This window comes from Dipodomys merriami, unplaced genomic scaffold, assembly GCF_024711535.1.
Source record: "Dipodomys merriami isolate MVZ:Mamm:240054 unplaced genomic scaffold, mDipMer1.0.p SCAF_722, whole genome shotgun sequence".
NCBI classification, from domain to species: domain Eukaryota; kingdom Metazoa; phylum Chordata; class Mammalia; order Rodentia; family Heteromyidae; genus Dipodomys; species Dipodomys merriami.
In genome coordinates, this window is record NW_027206316.1 from 285,332 (window position 1) to 305,706 (window position 20,375).

A 20,375-nucleotide genomic window follows, 5' to 3' on the forward strand; every position below is an offset into this window, starting at 1 on the left:
TTAACATAATGACCTCCAGTTCTATCTATGTTGTGTCACATGGCAGAATTTCATTCTTTGTTTGGGTGAATAGTATTCCATTGATATATAATGATGTATTTGGCCTTTCCTGTGTAGTAGTGCTTCTTCCTCTCTCTCTGGGAAGTGTTGTGTGTGGCCGGGAAGAGACTTCCTTGAATACTGCCTGCACTAAAAGCGTTTGATCTATGTTTTCTCCTCCTTCACATCTCTTCATTACACTCCTGGCCTGGTATATTACTGATTACTTTCTCTTTTATACTGATCACTTTTTCTTTTTGCTGACCCTTTCATGGTACAGATGCAATGATTACACGACAGTTTCTCTTACTTTATTGAATGTCCAGAAGATAGAACTTAGTCCTGTCTGTCTATAGCCTGATGTGGAGACTTTGCCATTTATTTACCAATGCTTATTGCATGTTGACTGGGTCATACAAGTTCACCATTCTCCATAGATATAACAATGGAGTGGGATAAACTATCAGCTCACAGAGGTGACATTCTGAGGTAGAGGGAAGATGGCTAATAAGCAAAATAAATAAGTAAAATCATATGCACAGAGTTGCATGTGTGGATATGTGTGCACGTGCACACACAGAGCACAATGCTTGGAGGACTAAATTAGCAAATGCACCCCTAGAAGGGACAAAGAGGCTGGGGTAAAATTAATTGAGAATGGCAGGTTCTGATGTAAAGCAGCTCTACAGAATGTCATTCTGGCCATGCTGTTCTGCATACAGAAGAGGGTGTGTGTGTGTGTGTGTGTGTGTGTGTGTGTGTGTGTGTGTGTGTGTGTGTGTGTGTGTGTGTGTGTGTGTGTGTGTGTGTGTGTGTGTGTGTGTGTGTGTGTGTGTGTGTGTGTGTGTGTGTGTGTGTAGTGTGTAGTGTGTGTATATGTGTGGCTCTTTGTAGGGTAGCAGAGATTGTATCCTCATTCTTGTTTACCACATTACAAGAATGATTTAGTTGCAAACATACAAGGCTACAGCATTGTACTTTTCTAATGGATGTTAGTTTGTGCTTAGTAATAAAGTTATTTTTCTCCCTGAGTATTTGCAGTGTGCCAGGCACTGCTTTGAACTTTTCTCCTCACATGGAGATGGGGAAGCCCCAGCTATACCAACTTTCCAAAGGGGAGGGCCAGGCCAGAGGCCGCTTCTGCTGCTTATGGCAGTGTTATGCAGCTAGAAGATGACAAGTGGTCCAACCCCAGTATCTCTGCTGTGATTCTGGTGTAGAATCTACAAAATCAGAACCACCTCCTTTTTCTCTTCTTCTTCTTTTTGGCAGTACTAGGATTGGAACTCAGGGGTCTTGTGCTAGCTAGGCAGCATGATACCACTGAACCATGACCCTAGTCTGGTTTTCACTGGTTATTTTTAGGCTAGGGTCCTGCTATTCCAAACAAAAACCTTCAGTTCAAGCTGTGAGTTCTCTGCTGGAAGACAGTGTCATTGCTGGTCACACTGACCATAAAGATGTGCAGGTCTGCCATCCCAGCTACGTCCTAGGGCTCTGGGCTTATAAAAAAAAAAAAAAAAAAAAGACCCTATGTTGGAAATGAGCAGTATAGAAAGGACCTGGCAGTGTAGCTCACATGGTAAAGCACCTGCTTAGCAAGCATGAACCCTGAGTACCTCCAATAAAGAAATAAAAATTACAACTTTATTGAGATATGTTCCAAGGCCGCCAGAATATACTTTTAAAGTGTACTTTACTTGCCGGGCGCTGGTGGCTCACACCTGTAATCCTAGCTACTCAGAACTTTACTTGCCGGGCGCTGGTGGCTCACACCTGTAATCCTAGCTACTCAGAAGGCTGAGATCTGAGGATCTTGGTTCAAAGCCAGGAACGTCCCTGAGACTCTTATCTCCAATAAACCACCAGAAAACCAGAAGTGGTGCTGTGGCTCAAGTGGTAGTCGCCTTGAGCTGAAAAGCTGAGAGACAGTGCCCAGACCCAGAGTTCAAGCCCCACAACCGACAAAAAATTAAAAAGTACTTTATTTTTTGTTTTTGTTTTTTTGTTTTTTGGTGGAAAAAGTATTTATGGAATTGTGCAACCAGAAACACAATTAATTTAAGAACATTATCATCATCCCATTATAAAAAAACAACAACTTGTACCCATTAGCAGTAGCTCACCATTTCTCCTTCTTATCAGTTTTTATGTATTTATTTGTCTTTTCTGGACATTTCCTGTATGTGGGTCCACACAACATGGGCTCTTTCATGTTTGGCTTTTTTTTACTGAGTGTAATACATTCAAGGGACATCTATACTATAGCACCCACCCATGCTTCTTGCTTTGCATTTCCTAGTGAACGGATGAACAGGCCTCATTTTGTATGGCCACTTATTCTTAGAGATGGGCATGGGTCTACTTGTAGATTGTTAATAAACAATGTTTCTGTACACATGTATATACATGTTCTTCATATGGCATATGTTTTCAGTTCTTTGGGCATGTTTTCAGTTCTCTTGGCTATAAACATAGGAATGGAATTTCTGGGTCCTATCCACTGAGTTTAGTGTTTAAATTGACTTCTTTTTACTTGTGGGATCTGCATCCTTACTTTTTGCAAGTGAAAATAAATTTACTTCCTTGGTGCTGAGTGTTGTCAACAGCTTGATATAACATGAACACATCTGGGGCCCAGGTTAAGATTCTGTAGCGAATCATGTAATCATAAGTATGTTTATTGTATAGAGTTGATGCTTGACTATATTTGTTTTGTTCTCTTCCTAGCTTCTTCTTACTCTAATATTCACCCATTTTTTTCTTTTCTTTTCCAGAATCGCAATGAAATAAAAAATGGCACTATCCTTCGATTAACCACATCTCCAGTAAGTTGATCTTAGTTGGTTATTTCATCTTAAGCTGCCTACCCTCTGGGTCTGCTGTATGTGCTTATAGAATGCTGTTTTTTTGAGAGTGACTGTACTCTAAAACAGAAAGTCCCTGGGATGTACTCATGGGCAGAGTTTAGTTTAATTGGAAGTCTCTCCAGTTTATTTCCCATGGCAGAGGAGGAAGGAACCACTGTGAACAGAGAGTGGATTGGGAATCATGGAATTGGAGTTTGGTGGCCATCTCAACAGCTCTTACATTACTGATGAATAACTTGGCTATGTAGATTTTTTTTATCATCTTCTCTGAGCAAATTCAGAGAAACAAAGCAAGCCAAACCAAAAACAGGCTGTTTCTTTATTTAAAGTCTATGGAGGGGGGGGGGGAGAGAAAGGTGGGTGGGAGGAAGAGAAGGAGGGGGAAAGAGAAAGACAGAGACAAAGACAAAGACAGGTTGAATTTAAATATTTCCTAGTGTTGGTCAGTGATGATGAAAATTGATGAAAAAATGGATAAAAATTGATTTCAAATAGTAAATGTTGGGCCATTTAGGCTGTTTCATGGATGCTAATCAGAACTCATGCATATCTGCGCGTGAAAGCTGTTGAACAAGGTGCCTGTGCACTTGGCAGTGAATGGGTGGCATCCTGGTCTTTCTTGTTTCCTGGTCTAGTTGGGGTAGTAACATTAGCATATTTGAGCCATATTTTTCCACACTGCATTTCCTTGCCTTCCTAAAAAACACAAGCAGCACAAAATATACCAGGTATTACTATTTCCACCTGCACAGTTGAGGAAAACTATCTATCATTTCTAGTTGTCACTAAAGCCATGTGGTAGGCTAAAAATAAATTTCAAAATGGAGGAGAAAACATCTGGCTAGAATTAAACTGTGGGCAGTATAACTACCACAGATCCATCTTGTTGAAAATTACATTAGAGAAGTTTAAAAACTGCTAAGTATTTTGCTTTCATTTAAATTGGTCTATTAATTTTTTAATTTTTATTTGTACTGTAAGGCAATGTGCAGAGGAGTTAGAGTTACATGAGTCAGGCATTGATTACATTTCTTTTTGGACAGTGTTACCCCCTCCCTCATTTTTTCTGTTTTATTTTCCCCTCCTCCGCCCCCACCCCGATTCCCCACGTTCTATAGTTCATTTCCAACACAGTGTCTTGTGAATATCACTGCTGAGTTAGTTCACCCTCTATCCCAGCATTTCTGTGCTTCCCTTTCCCCTCACCAAAGCTGATAAACTTACGTACAAGACGTAAGTATTTTATCCTAAGACATCTCCAACCTAAACATAGGGATGGGCTCAGTAGACAGAATGACTGGGTTGCTGCAGCCATTGCCCGGTGCCAACTTCCCTGCTTCACAAAAATGATAGTTTGCTGTCCTTTTTCTGTGGTTGTACAGTGGGTTGAGTCATTTTTATCTGACTTCCTGGAATTAATGTGAATTAATACAAACTTGACCCTTGGAGGTGAGCATTTCATTTGTGCTTTGCATTCCTATTTATCCTGCTCAAAGTCCTTCATCTGCTTGCCAGGCAGGGAAGTGCACACCGTGTCTTTTGTTTCCTCTTAGAAAGGCTCAGCTTTTTCTCTTGGCCATCTCCAAGCCAAAGAAAGAATTGGTTCCCCTCACTGGGGATTCAGTCGCTCTTAGAAAGGAGGTTCAGTGTCAGGGAGGGGAGGGTGGTGTTTACAGCATCTCCAGGGTGGCATTATATTTTTTATTTTTTTACATTTGTTCATTTTTATTCACAACCTGTTTTTCAGTACAATTTTCCACCTGTTCCCATTTCCAGTCAGGTTATACAAGTGCTAAGTGGCAGAAATTTCTGGAATAACTACACCAAGAAGGAAAACAAAGCAAAGCTGTGAGATAAGTGGCATGTAGCAGGCCCCAGAGCAGCATTTTAACTCTGTGGAGATCTGTCATCTCAGAGCAGGGATTTTGGAAAATATCCTTCACATTCCCAGCTCTGTTAATGGAAAGATGGTAGAGATAGCAAGCAGGATGCCGCTACAAGACAAGACTGGCTTATGTTTCCAAACCTGGGGCAGTTGTGGACTTTGACCTGCAAGTGTGCAGGCCTTGGGTTACATGTCTGAGACAGCACACCAGACTCTGCATTTGAAACACTGCCTTGTGCTCTGTGGATGGACACAGAGTCTGGAATTGGGCATTATGTCACAACAAAATAATTGGGATCTGAAAATGTCATTAATTGCTAGATTACTTTCTGTAATTTTGTTTAAAATTGAAAATTGAATTGAGAATTAAAAAATATGGGTCACACATGGTAACTTGTGTGTGTGGGGTGGGGGGGGAGGGGTTCTTGGGGCTTGAATTCAAGGTCTGGGTGCTGTCCCTTAGCCTTTTCACTCAATGCTAGTTTTCTACCACTTGAGCCAGAGCTCCAAATCCAACTTTTTAGTGATTAATTGGAGGTAAGAGTCTCATGGACTTTCCTACCCAGGCTGGCTTTGAACTGAGATCATCTGATCCCAGTCACCTGCATAGCTAGGATGAAAGGCATGAACAGTTGGTACCTGGTTAATTCATTATTATTATTATTTTTGTGCTTACCTTGGGGCTTGACCTCAGGGCCTGGGTACTATCCTTAAACACTCTTTTGCTTAAGGCTAGTGCTCTACCACTTGCACCACAGTTTAGCTATTGGAGATGAGTCTCATGGATTTTCCTGACCAGGCTGGCTTAGAACTGTGATCTCTAGATCTCAGCCTTCTGAGTAGTGAGGATTACAGGTGTGAGCCACCTGTGCCCATAGACAATAAAAATGAATTAAAAGTGAATTTATCCATCCATTTTAAGAAAAGATTACTGGGAAGAACACAGAAGAAGGTCTTTTGCTACTTCAGGATTACAGGCATGGGCCACCAATGCTCAGCTGTGCTAATATTTAAAGTTCATGCACCTAGCAAGCTGAGTTCCCCCTCCTGGGAGATAAGACATTAGCATGCATACACCAGTACACACACACACACACACACACACACACACACACACACACACGCATACACCGGTACACACACACACACACACACACACACACACACACACACACACACACACACAATCTTAGGTAACGTGGCCATGCTGAGTTGTGCTTCTATTCTGTGGAGGTGGTATTTCCATTTAAGCATTTTTTTCCCTTTTAAAGTATTTGTTTCCTTTTAAGTAAGTGTTTCTGTTGGTCGGTCTCCCATTGAAGTGGAATGAATTAGGTTTAAATTCTGTCTACCTAGCTTCCTCTTCGTTTATTGACATTTTTCTTAGCAAAAGTTCATTTGGAAAGGTACATATATAGAAGAGCCAACAAAATGTCCTTTGCACACTAGACCAGGCAGGACTTATTGTACCCCAGCTGGGAAGTCTAGGGAGTGATTCGGAGGGAGACAGAACTGGGGTTCTTCCAGTCTTCACACAGAGAGGGTACATTCAAAGTGATTTAGAAGCCAGGTTCTGGTGGCTCAAGCCTATCTATAATCCTAGCTACTCAGGAGGCTGAGATCTGAGGATCAAAGGTCACAGTTTGAAGCTAACCCTGGCAGGACAGTCCATGAGACTATCTCCCCCCTCCCCCCTTCGGTCCATTATGGGGCTAAAACTCTGGGCCTGGGTGCTGTCCCTGAGCTCTTTTTTTTTCCCCCCTCAAGGCTAGTGCTCTACCACTTTGAACCACAGCTCCATGTCCAGTTTTCTGGTGGTTAATTGGAGATAAGAGTCTTATGGACTTTCCTACCTGGATTGGCTTTGAAACCACCATTCTCAGATTTCAGTCTCCTGAGTAGCTAGGATTATAGGTGTGAGCCACCAGTGCCTGGCCTCCAGAAGTGGAGCTGTGACTCAAGTGGTATAGAACACGAGCTTTGAGCCAAAGCAGCTCAGGGATAGTGCCTGGACTCTGAGTTCATGCCCTAGGACTGGCACCAAAACAAGCACTACTACTATAACTATTATTATTATTATTATTATTATTATTCCTCCTGCTACTACTACTACTATTACTACTACTACTACTACTACTACTACTCCTCGGAGGGCAGATAAGGAGCCACCAGGGAAGTAAGGAATGAAGACAAGGGCAGATTGACAAGTCCCTTGGCTGCCAGGAAGCAGCAGCAGAGGAGTGGGGAGGTCCAGTTAAGGGGAGTGGTTGAGGAATGTGCTTCCTAGTAGACAGTGCCAACTGCTTGGCCACCTGGGAAACCACTGGAAGCCACAGAGTGGAACGCTCTTTGTTTGTTTCATGAGAGGACCTTGTGTGCCTTTTGATCTTTTTCAATAAACTTTAATAAATAAGAGTAGATAAACAGGGGGTCTAGGTACTGAAGGGAGATGATTAGTGATAACCAGGGCAGGTAGGGGTGTGGCAAGGGCTGCTCCAGGTGAGGGCTTCATTGTGGCGTGGTGTGAAGAGGCCTTTGGCTGCTTGTTTGTGGTGAAGGCATTGGTCATGCTGGCTTTGGTCTGGCCAGTGGCACTGGCGGAGCGCAGTCAGCAGATGTTAGCACAGCTGGGCTGGAGCTGGCCCCGCAGCTGCAAGAGGAGCAGAGCAGGTATAGAGCCCATGGTGGAGTCGGGACACAGCCCTGCCTGCTGCCTTGCAGACCGAGCTCTGCCCCCTGAGGCGGCCCAAGGTGGATGGAGGTCCCTAAGGCATCCAACAACGGATGGTTCTGGGTCTTTCCCAGATGTCGGGCCTCCTCTCCATACACACACACTGTGCTCCAGATCTGGCCCCCATATACAACACACTCTCCTGTGCCCTTGTACAAGCCTGAGTTGCATGTGACTGTGGGAGTGCACTTGCATGCGTGCACGCTCGCTCAGGCACCTGGGCTCATGGGTGTAAGTAGGACAGGCTATCCCTACCTTGGAAGGAACAGCTCCGGGGCCAGTGTCCCTCACCTGCAGCCTCTGCATCAGTAGGCTCCAGATGATGCAACCAGAAGGGGAGGTTGGGAGTTGGCATCTCCATAGGAGATCCGGGTGAAGCCAGGCCTTGCCACCATGTGGTGGGGCAATGTAGTCAATGTGGTGCAGGTCTGAAAAGAGAGGAAGAATGGTCAGGAGGCCAGCAAGAAGCTTAAGGAGGGAAAGAAGGGAGGCAGGGAGGAAGACAAGGGCATGACAAGTGGCCACTGTTGAGGCTGGGTGTGGCCCCCTGGAAACGTTGGGCCCTAGCATCTCCCCAGACAGCACCAAGCCCCACGCCTTGCAGGGCTGCTGGCTGGGCAGTTAGTGAGTAAGTGTGCCACAAGGTTTGTAGGAGGAGAGGTGATGGTGAGGCCAGGATTGCCTCCGAGTCTAGAAAGAGGGTTCTGGGTCTGGGGAGTCCTCCCGCCTGCCCCTGGGGAAGGAGGACGAGGGCACAGTAGGTGACTCACAGGCCTTGGCTGGTCAGGGCGAACCACCACAGGGCTACGCAATGGCAGCGACAGCTGCATGCACGAGCACCCTGTGGTACAGCTCCCTATGGGCATCAGGAGCCCATCCTTCCGTCTACACGGACTGTGGCTGTGGAACCAGTTCCGGCTCAGCAAACCGAGGTAGGGGTGGCAGTCATCCACCAAGCACCTGGAGGAAACGGCAGTCAAAGAGGCCACAGCAGACTGAGGGTCCTGGCAGTTCTTGCTCCACACCCACCCTCCCAGCTGCCCGGGTGATTGCCTGGATGAGCTGTGGCTTGCCCGTGGCAGCCAGTGCCTTGCAGGATGAGGCTCACCTGGTCACAGGCAGGGCCTCTTGACTGGAGCACAGTGCCTCCCTTGGTCCCAAAGATCCCTGGCTGTGCAGAGGGGCCGGTGCCCGGTATTCAATGCCCTGCAAAGACGGTGTCATCATGCACATTTGCCATAGGTTGTACAAATCCTCTCTGCTCCAGACCGGCATAATGTTTTCAGCCTGGGGAGACCGCAGAGTTGTTTGGTTTTTCAAAGAAGCTATAATCAACCTGCTCGAGGCTTGGGGGTGGGCTAGAACTCAGAACAAACTCCCTGCCGTAGGAAGGCGTGGGAAAGGCAGGCATGTGTTCCCTCTCTCTGTCTCTATCTCTGTTTGTCTGTCTCTGTCGCTGTCTCTCTGTCTCAGTCTCTGTCTTTGTCTCGCTCTCTCTCTCTCTCTCTGTCTCTCTTTCTCTGTCTTTCGAACACATACACCCACACCCAGCACACACATGTTCTCCCACTCGCACACCACTAGTCTAGCTGGAATCCACACATACACACACACACACACACACACACACACACACACACACACACACACACTCACACCGGGAGCCTGCAGCTGTAAGTGAGCACTTTGAGTTTGCTTAAAGTGAGCCTCCAGCCTGATGATGAATGGTGAAAGCACACAGAAAGTGCAGAAGCTGTTAGGTCCCTGGCACAAGGGCTGAGAGGCAGTGGGTGAACCCAGGACCAGACAGGAGGGGAAATGTGACAATTGGGCCAAAGCCCAAGAGCTACATAGGTTCACATTTGGGCAGCGAGCCGCTTTCACGTGTGGTGAGTGTCAGAGTTGTGGGTAGGTGTGGTGTGGCTAGAGGGCATGGAGATGGGGGCCTGGATTACATTGGGTGCTGAACTGTTTGGCAGCAGTGTCCCTACCAAGGAAGTGCTGGGGCTGGAGGGTGACACATGACTCTGTCCAAGCCCAGCCCAGTGTGAGTGTGTTGTGTGGGTTGGATGTCCTTGGAGGAACCAACACGCATCAACACTCATCCACATGATTGACAAAGCCAGGGCCTGACAGTGATGCTGTATGTGATGGAGGTCCAGCTGCGGTTGTCCTGAATCATGTCCTGTATGCAGGTCTGCAAAGACAGGGATGGCCAGCAAGAAGCCAGCAAGAAGCATGAAGGTGAAAGTGGGAGGGAGAGAGGGACATGGTGTATGGCCAATGTTGGGGCTGTTTATGGCTGTTTATGGAAGCTTTAGGGACTAGGCACTTCCTGGACAGCAGCGGGCCCCATGGACCGGCAGGGCTGATGCCTGGCCAGTGAGTGTGCCAGTGTGTCCCAGGGCTTGCAGGAGGAGAGGTGATGGTGTGGCCAGAATTGCCTCCTAGAGAGAGGGTTCTGGGTCTGTGTAGACTGTCTGCCTGCCCCCAAAGGAGGAAGGATGAGGGGCCCAGTCCGGGACTCACCGGCTTTGGCTGGTCAGGGCTGATCAATGGCAGCAGCTGCATCAGAGACCATTCTCTGGGAGAGCTCCCGATGGGCATTTGCAGCCCACATTGGCATCCATCTGGCCTGGGGCTAAGGCTCAGCAGCACCCAGCCAGCCACCGAGCACCTGAGGAAAAGGCAAAGGGGCCACAGCACAGTGAAGGTCCTCCAGTGCTTGCTACACACCCACCCTCCCGCCTGCCCAGGAAAGAGTCTCGCTGAGCTGTGGCTTGCCCATGGCAGCCAGAGCCTTGCAGGATGATGCTCACCTGGTCACACTCACAGCCTCTAGCCTGGGGCACAGTGCTTCCATGGGGGCCAAGGAGCCGCGGCTCTGCAGAAGCCCAGGTGTTGGGTCCACAACCCCCTGGGAAGAAGTAATCCTCATTTGCCAGCTCCAAGAAGTTTCCTCCAGGCTCAGGACCAGCAGCCCGTTTTCAGTCTAGGGAGATACAGAATTGCTTGGATTTTCGAAAAAGACGGGAGAACCCCGCTGGAGGCTTGGGGGAGAGCTGGAGCTCAGAACAAACCCCACTGCCTTAGGAGGGCATGGGAAAAGCGGGCATGGGTTTTTTCTCTGTCCCTGTCCCTGTCCCTCCCTCTGTCTCTCTGTCTCTGTCTGTGTCTCTTTCTCTCTCTAACACATACATATACCTGCACACCAGCACACACATGCACTCCTGCTCCCATACACACAGGCTAACTCGAATACACACACACACACACACACACACACACAGGACACTGGGAGCCTGCAATAGTATGTGTGTCCTTTAAGTTGCTCGAAGCAAGCCTCCCACATGATGATGGGCAGGGAAAGCCTACCGACGGTGCAGAAGCTGTTAGGTCCCTGGCACAAGGGCTGAGAGGTGGTGGGTGAGCCCAGGAGTAGGCAGGAGGGGACATGTGGCAATGCAGCCAAAGCCCAAGAGCTGCCTAGGTGCACATGTGGGCAGCCAGCCGCTTTCTCGTGTGGTGAGTGTTAGAGTGGTTGGCAAGTGTGGCTAGGGGGCATGGAGCTGGATTACACTGGGTGATGGACTGTTTGGCAGTGGTTTGTCCCTGCCAAGGCAGTACAGGGTCTGCAGTGGGAGCTATTGCTTTGTGGGGCTGGCAGAGACAGCCCTGCATGACTTTGTCCAAGCGCGGCCCAGTGTGAGTGTGATGTGTGGGCTCGATGTCCTTGGAGGAATGGACACACATCCACACTCACCCGGGTGACTGACCAACGCCTGCGCCTGATGGTCCGGGTGTACGTGACGTTGGTCCAGCGGGTGTTGTCCTGGCCTAGGTCCCGTGAGGAGGCCTGCAAAGACAGGGGAGGCCACAGGGTCAGCAAGAAGCGTGAAGGTGAGGATGGGAGGGAGGGAGGGACGTGGTGTGTGGCCGCTGTTGGGGCTGTTTGTGGCTGGGTGGAAGTCTTAGGGACCCGGCCCTCCCTGGACAGCAGTGAGCCCCATGATCTTGCAGGGTTGATGGCTCTTAGGCACTGGCAGGAGCGGGGCAAATGAGAGGAGGGTGGGGACAGCTCAGGAATGTTTCCCTCCTAGACACCCGTGGCAAGGTGCCAAGAGAGAGGGCTCTGGTTCTGACAGGCCCCTGTGCGTTATCAGTCATCCCTGTGCAGACCCCATGGAGGCCCACTGCTGCCCAGGCCTGAGCACAGTCACACCCGGGCCTGGGCAGAAGAGGAAGGACTTGGAGTTGATCAGGGCACTCACGGTGTTAGTCGCAGGCTGGCTGTGGCGAACCTCCCCGGGGCTGAGCAGAGGAAGCGGCGCCTTGGTGGAAGAGAAGCTGTCAGAGCTGTGGCCCTGATAGTCTGGACCAGCCCATGAGCGGTGAACCTCCCCCGGACTGAGTGGAGGCAGTGGTTCATCCGTGGAATTGAGGCTATCAGAGCTGTGGCCCCAACTGTCTGGCCCGGCCCATGGGACAGCCATGTGGTCTCCACGGGGCAGGGCATCCTCTGGGCTCAGGGTACTCACAGTGGTGGGCTGGCCTCGCCGAACCTCTCCAGGACTGAGCAGCGGTGCCGCGGTCATGGGTAGCCCGACAGAGCCCAGGCCTGGTCCGTGACGATCGGCCCGTACGTGGGCCATGGGGCGTTCAGGGCCCGACACATCCCGTGGGCTGTGTGATACGCGTGAACGCCGCCTGCCAAATACTCTTGTTGGCGTGGCGTGTGATCTGGCCCACTGTCTCAGGCGCTGCGGAGCGCTCTGAGCACGAGGAGCCTCGTGGCCACGTTCGGGGTGGTGGCCACGTTCAGGGTGTCTCCCACGGCCTCTAAGCCATGGACAACAGCAGCTAAACATAGTCGCCTTTCCCTCTGTGCAAGAGAAGGCAAGAAGATGCCGTCTCCTCAGTCGAGGGCAACTGGGGTTCTGAGTTCTGTGGCTGTTGGTCGCCAAGGAAGTGAGGTCACGTGACATCACAGGCCCTCCCCCACCCCCCCACTCAGCGATGCCCAGTCCCCATTGACCTCACCAACACATAGGCCCCACGCCCTCTGACCTCTTGACCCTTTACGGCCTTTTGCCTTCATGAGCACACAGTCACGGTGGGAGTCTGGGGGTTGAGGGGCGCGTGACCACCCTTCCCACCTGGCAGGCCAGTGTGTACCCAAGAGACCAAACAAGCTTTCCACTCCACATCTCCCTGGGAATCTGAAGGACCCTATACAAGGGGACATTGTGTTTCTACTCTAATTCTGATTTTTTTTTTGAGGGGGGTTCCTGTCGTGGGGCCTGATCTCTGGGCCTGGGCGCTGTCCCTCAGCTCTTCAGCTCAAGGCTAGCGCTCTACCACTTGAGCCACAGCGCCACTTCCGGCTTTTTTGCCTTTTTGGTTATGTGGTGCTGAGGAATTGAACCCAGGGCCTCATGTCCTTTGGATCAACGGGCTCTCCTTTTCTCTTTGCCCCTCATGGATCCCTGAACAAGACAGCTGCTGGTAGGCCTTTTGTGTGCTTCGGGCCCAAGGAATGGCGTTCCCAACATGTACCCTCCAGGGAAGTTCTCCCCACATTGGACCAGACAGCGGCTGGAGTAGGCCCTTCTTTGTGTGTGCACTCCTCTGCACTCCTGTCCTCTGAAAGTCCATGCCACCCTGGGAGGATTGCTAGGCTTTCTCTTTTGTCCGGTGAGTTCTGTTCTGCCTTTCAATTCCTGTTGGGACACAGAGACTTGTGACTTGAATCAGAGCCTATTAGAACTACTAAGAATACTAGGTCTACTAGCACTACTACTATAACTATTATTATTATTATTATTATTATTCCTCCTGCTACTACTACTACTATTACTACTACTACTACTACTACTACTACTCCTCCTCGGAGGGCAGATAAGGAGCCACCAGGGAGGTAAGGAATGAAGACAAGGGCAGATTGACAAGTCCCTTGGCTGCCAGGAAGCAGCAGCAGAGGAGTGGGGAGGTCCAGTTAAGGGGAGTGGTTGAGGAATGTGCTTCCTAGTAGACAGTGCCAACTGCTTGGCCACCTGGGAAACCACTGGAAGCCACAGAGTGGAACGCTCTTTGTTTGTTTCATGAGAGGACCTTGTGTGCCTTTTGATCTTTTTCAATAAACTTTAATAAATAAGAGTAGATAAACAGGGGGTCTAGGTACTGAAGGGAGATGATTAGTGATAACCAGGGCAGGTAGGGGTGTGGCAAGGGCTGCTCCAGGTGAAGGCTTCATTGTGGCGTGGTGTGAAGAGGCCTTTGGCTGCTTGTTTGTGGTGAAGGCATTGGTCATGCTGGCTTTGGTCTGGCCAGTGGCACTGGCGGAGCGCAGTCAGCAGATGTTAGCACAGCTGGGCTGGAGCTGGCCCCGCAGCTGCAAGAGGAGCAGAGCAGGTATAGAGCCCATGGTGGAGTCGGGACACAGCCCTGCCTGCTGCCTTGCAGACCGAGCTCTGCCCCCTGAGGCGGCCCAAGGTGGATGGAGGTCCCTAAGGCATCCAACAACGGATGGTTCTGGGTCTTTCCCAGATGTCGGGCCTCCTCTCCATACACACACACTGTGCTCCAGATCTGGCCCCCATATACAACACACTCTCCTGTGCCCTTGTACAAGCCTGAGTTGCATGTGACTGTGGGAGTGCACTTGCATGCATGCACGCTCGCTCAGGCACCTGGGCTCATGGGTGTAAGTAGGACAGGCTATCCCTACCTTGGAAGGAACAGCTCCGGGGCCAGTGTCCCTCACCTGCAGCCTCTGCATCAGTAGGCTCCAGATGATGCAACCAGAAGGGGAGGTTGGGAGTTGGCATCTCCATAGGAGAGAACAATATATCCGGGTGAAGCCAGGCCTTGCCACCATGTGGTGGGGCAATGTAGTCAATGTGGTGCAGGTCTGAAAAGAGAGGAAGAATGGTCAGGAGGCCAGCAAGAAGCTTAAGGAGGGAAAGAAGGGAGGCAGGGAGGAAGACAAGGGCATGACAAGTGGCCACTGTTGAGGCTGGGTGTGGCCCCCTGGAAACGTTGGGCCCTAGCATCTCCCCAGACAGCACCAAGCCCCACGCCTTGCAGGGCTGCTGGCTGGGCAGTTAGTGAGTAAGTGTGCCACAAGGTTTGTAGGAGGAGAGGTGATGGTGAGGCCAGGATTGCCTCCGAGTCTAGAGAGAGGGTTCTGGGTCTGGGGAGTCCTCCCGCCTGCCCCTGGGGAAGGAGGACGAGGGCACAGTAGGTGACTCACAGGCCTTGGCTGGTCAGGGCGAACCACCACAGGGCTACGCAATGGCAGCGACAGCTGCATGCACGAGCACCCTGTGGTACAGCTCCCTATGGGCATCAGGAGCCCATCCTTCCGTCTACACGGACTGTGGCTGTGGAACCAGTTCCGGCTCAGCAAACCGAGGTAGGGGTGGCAGTCATCCACCAAGCACCTGGAGGAAACGGCAGTCAAAGAGGCCACAGCAGACTGAGGGTCCTGGCAGTTCTTGCTCCACACCCACCCTCCCAGCTGCCCGGGTGATTGCCTGGATGAGCTGTGGCTTGCCCGTGGCAGCCAGTGCCTTGCAGGATGAGGCTCACCTGGTCACAGGCAGGGCCTCTTGACTGGAGCACAGTGCCTCCCTTGGTCCCAAAGATCCCTGGCTGTGCAGAGGGGCCGGTGCCCGGTATTCAATGCCCTGCAAAGACGGTGTCATCATGCACATTTGCCATAGGTTGTACAAATCCTCTCTGCTCCAGACCGGCATAATGTTTTCAGCCTGGGGAGACCGCAGAGTTGTTTGGTTTTTCAAAGAAGCTATAATCAACCTGCTCGAGGCTTGGGGGTGGGCTAGAACTCAGAACAAACTCCCTGCCGTAGGAAGGCGTGGGAAAGGCAGGCATGTGTTCCCTCTCTCTGTCTCTATCTCTGTTTGTCTGTCTCTGTCGCTGTCTCTCTGTCTCAGTCTCTGTCTTTGTCTCGCTCTCTCTCTCTCTCTCTGTCTCTCTTTCTCTGTCTTTCGAACACATACACCCACACCCAGCACACACATGTTCTCCCACTCGCACACCACTAGTCTAGCTGGAATCCACACATACACAAACACACACACACACACACACACACACACACACACACACACACACACACACACACTCACACCGGGAGCCTGCAGCTGTAAGTGAGCACTTTGAGTTTGCTTAAAGTGAGCCTCCAGCCTGATGATGAATGGTGAAAGCACACAGAAAGTGCAGAAGCTGTTAGGTCCCTGGCACAAGGGCTGAGAGGCAGTGGGTGAACCCAGGACCAGACAGGAGGGGAAATGTGACAATTGGGCCAAAGCCCAAGAGCTACATAGGTTCACATTTGGGCAGCGAGCCGCTTTCACGTGTGGTGAGTGTCAGAGTTGTGGGTAGGTGTGGTGTGGCTAGAGGGCATGGAGATGGGGGCCTGGATTACATTGGGTGCTGAACTGTTTGGCAGCAGTGTCCCTACCAAGGAAGTGCTGGGGCTGGAGGGTGACACATGACTCTGTCCAAGCCCAGCCCAGTGTGAGTGTGTTGTGTGGGTTGGATGTCCTTGGAGGAACCAACACGCATCAACACTCATCCACATGATTGACAAAGCCAGGGCCTGACAGTGATGCTGTATGTGATGGAGGTCCAGCTGCGGTTGTCCTGAATCATGTCCTGTATGCAGGTCTGCAAAGACAGGGATGGCCAGCAAGAAGCCAGCAAGAAGCATGAAGGTGAAAGTGGGAGGGAGAGAGGGACATGGTGTATGGCCAATGTTGGGGCTGTTTATGGCTGTTTATGGAAGCTTTAGGGACTAGGCACTTCCTGGACAGCAGCGGGCCCCATGGACCGGCAGGGCTGATGCCTGGCCAGTGAGTGTGCCAGTGTGTCCCAGGGCTTGCAGGAGGAGAGGTGATGGTGTGGCCAGAATTGCCTCCTAGAGAGAGGGTTCTGGGTCTGTGTAGACTGTCTGCCTGCCCCCAAAGGAGGAAGGATGAGGGGCCCAGTCCGGGACTCACCGGCTTTGGCTGGTCAGGGCTGATCAATGGCAGCAGCTGCATCAGAGACCATTCTCTGGGAGAGCTCCCGATGGGCATTTGCAGCCCACATTGGCATCCATCTGGCCTGGGGCTAAGGCTCAGCAGCACCCAGCCAGCCACCGAGCACCTGAGGAAAAGGCAAAGGGGCCACAGCACAGTGAAGGTCCTCCAGTGCTTGCTACACACCCACCCTCCCGCCTGCCCAGGAAAGAGTCTCGCTGAGCTGTGGCTTGCCCATGGCAGCCAGAGCCTTGCAGGATGATGCTCACCTGGTCACACTCACAGCCTCTAGCCTGGGGCACAGTGCTTCCATGGGGGCCAAGGAGCCGCGGCTCTGCAGAAGCCCAGGTGTTGGGTCCACAACCCCCTGGGAAGAAGTAATCCTCATTTGCCAGCTCCAAGAAGTTTCCTCCAGGCTCAGGACCAGCAGCCCGTTTTCAGTCTAGGGAGATACAGAATTGCTTGGATTTTCGAAAAAGACGGGAGAACCCCGCTGGAGGCTTGGGGGAGAGCTGGAGCTCAGAACAAACCCCACTGCCTTAGGAGGGCATGGGAAAAGCGGGCATGGGTTTTTTCTCTGTCCCTGTCCCTGTCCCTCCCTCTGTCTCTCTGTCTCTGTCTGTGTCTCTTTCTCTCTCTAACACATACATATACCTGCACACCAGCACACACATGCACTCCTGCTCCCATACACACAGGCTAACTCGAATACACACACACACACACACACACACACACAGGACACTGGGAGCCTGCAATAGTATGTGTGTCCTTTAAGTTGCTCGAAGCAAGCCTCCCACATGATGATGGGCAGGGAAAGCCTACCGACGGTGCAGAAGCTGTTAGGTCCCTGGCACAAGGGCTGAGAGGTGGTGGGTGAGCCCAGGAGTAGGCAGGAGGGGACATGTGGCAATGCAGCCAAAGCCCAAGAGCTGCCTAGGTGCACATGTGGGCAGCCAGCCGCTTTCTCGTGTGGTGAGTGTTAGAGTGGTTGGCAAGTGTGGCTAGGGGGCATGGAGCTGGATTACACTGGGTGATGGACTGTTTGGCAGTGGTTTGTCCCTGCCAAGGCAGTACAGGGTCTGCAGTGGGAGCTATTGCTTTGTGGGGCTGGCAGAGACAGCCCTGCATGACTTTGTCCAAGCGCGGCCCAGTGTGAGTGTGATGTGTGGGCTCGATGTCCTTGGAGGAATGGACACACATCCACACTCACCCGGGTGACTGACCAACGCCTGCGCCTGATGGTCCGGGTGTACGTGACGTTGGTCCAGCGGGTGTTGTCCTGGCCTAGGTCCCGTGAGGAGGCCTGCAAAGACAGGGGAGGCCACAGGGTCAGCAAGAAGCGTGAAGGTGAGGATGGGAGGGAGGGAGGGACGTGGTGTGTGGCCGCTGTTGGGGCTGTTTGTGGCTGGGTGGAAGTCTTAGGGACCCGGCCCTCCCTGGACAGCAGTGAGCCCCATGATCTTGCAGGGTTGATGGCTCTTAGGCACTGGCAGGAGCGGGGCAAATGAGAGGAGGGTGGGGACAGCTCAGGAATGTTTCCCTCCTAGACACCCGTGGCAAGGTGCCAAGAGAGAGGGCTCTGGTTCTGACAGGCCCCTGTGCGTTATCAGTCATCCCTGTGCAGACCCCATGGAGGCCCACTGCTGCCCAGGCCTGAGCACAGTCACACCCGGGCCTGGGCAGAAGAGGAAGGACTTGGAGTTGATCAGGGCACTCACGGTGTTAGTCGCAGGCTGGCTGTGGCGAACCTCCCCGGGGCTGAGCAGAGGAAGCGGCGCCTTGGTGGAAGAGAAGCTGTCAGAGCTGTGGCCCTGATAGTCTGGACCAGCCCATGAGCGGTGAACCTCCCCCGGACTGAGTGGAGGCAGTGGTTCATCCGTGGAATTGAGGCTATCAGAGCTGTGGCCCCAACTGTCTGGCCCGGCCCATGGGACAGCCATGTGGTCTCCACGGGGCAGGGCATCCTCTGGGCTCAGGGTACTCACAGTGGTGGGCTGGCCTCGCCGAACCTCTCCAGGACTGAGCAGCGGTGCCGCGGTCATGGGTAGCCCGACAGAGCCCAGGCCTGGTCCGTGACGATCGGCCCGTACGTGGGCCATGGGGCGTTCAGGGCCCGACACATCCCGTGGGCTGTGTGATACGCGTGAACGCCGCCTGCCAAATACTCTTGTTGGCGTGGCGTGTGATCTGGCCCACTGTCTCAGGCGCTGCGGAGCGCTCTGAGCACGAGGAGCCTCGTGGCCACGTTCGGGGTGGTGGCCACGTTCAGGGTGTCTCCCACGGCCTCTAAGCCATGGACAACAGCAGCTAAACATAGTCGCCTTTCCCTCTGTGCAAGAGAAGGCAAGAAGATGCCGTCTCCTCAGTCGAGGGCAACTGGGGTTCTGAGTTCTGTGGCTGTTGGTCGCCAAGGAAGTGAGGTCACGTGACATCACAGGCCCTCCCCCACCCCCCCACTCAGCGATGCCCAGTCCCCATTGACCTCACCAACACATAGGCCCCACGCCCTCTGACCTCTTGACCCTTTACGGCCTTTTGCCTTCATGAGCACACAGTCACGGTGGGAGTCTGGGGGTTGAGGGGCGCGTGACCACCCTTCCCACCTGGCAGGCCAGTGTGCACCCAAGAGACCAAACAAGCTTTCCACTCCACATCTCCCTGGGAATCTGAAGGACCCTATACAAGGGGACATTGTGTTTCTACTCTAATTCTGATTTTTTTTTTGAGGGGGGTTCCTGTCGTGGGGCCTGATCTCTGGGCCTGGGCGCTGTCCCTCAGCTCTTCAGCTCAAGGCTAGCGCTCTACCACTTGAGCCACAGCGCCACTTCCGGCTTTTTTGCCTTTTTGGTTATGTGGTGCTGAGGAATTGAACCCAGGGCCTCATGTCCTTTGGATCAACGGGCTCTCCTTTTCTCTTTGCCCCTCATGGATCCCTGAACAAGACAGCTGCTGGTAGGCCTTTTGTGTGCTTCGGGCCCAAGGAATGGCGTTCCCAACATGTACCCTCCAGGGAAGTTCTCCCCACATTGGACCAGACAGCGGCTGGAGTAGGCCCTTCTTTGTGTGTGCACTCCTCTGCACTCCTGTCCTCTGAAAGTCCATGCCACCCTGGGAGGATTGCTAGGCTTTCTCTTTTGTCCGGTGAGTTCTGTTCTGCCTTTCAATTCCTGTTGGGACACAGAGACTTGTGACTTGAATCAGAGCCTATTAGAACTACTAAGAATACTAGGTCTACTAGCACTACTACTATAACTATTATTATTATTATTATTATTATTCCTCCTGCTACTACTACTACTATTACTACTACTACTACTACTACTACTACTCCTCCTCGGAGGGCAGATAAGGAGCCACCAGGGAGGTAAGGAATGAAGACAAGGGCAGATTGACAAGTCCCTTGGCTGCCAGGAAGCAGCAGCAGAGGAGTGGGGAGGTCCAGTTAAGGGGAGTGGTTGAGGAATGTGCTTCCTAGTAGACAGTGCCAACTGCTTGGCCACCTGGGAAACCACTGGAAGCCACAGAGTGGAACGCTCTTTGTTTGTTTCATGAGAGGACCTTGTGTGCCTTTTGATCTTTTTCAATAAACTTTAATAAATAAGAGTAGATAAACAGGGGGTCTAGGTACTGAAGGGAGATGATTAGTGATAACCAGGGCAGGTAGGGGTGTGGCAAGGGCTGCTCCAGGTGAAGGCTTCATTGTGGCGTGGTGTGAAGAGGCCTTTGGCTGCTTGTTTGTGGTGAAGGCATTGGTCATGCTGGCTTTGGTCTGGCCAGTGGCACTGGCGGAGCGCAGTCAGCAG

At 51.7% G+C, this 20,375-nt stretch overlaps 1 protein-coding gene across 1 annotated transcript in view; it reads left to right on the forward strand.

The window, feature by feature from the left end:
- The window catches only part of LOC138818254 (uncharacterized), a 254,028-nt gene that overhangs the window by 43,034 nt on the left and 190,619 nt on the right, over window positions 1-20,375 (forward strand). The window contains exon 4 of the mRNA XM_070009264.1: window positions 2,817-2,867. Within this exon, the coding sequence (XP_069865365.1) occupies window positions 2,817-2,867 (51 nt within the window). The remainder of the gene's footprint in view (window positions 1-2,816; window positions 2,868-20,375) is intronic.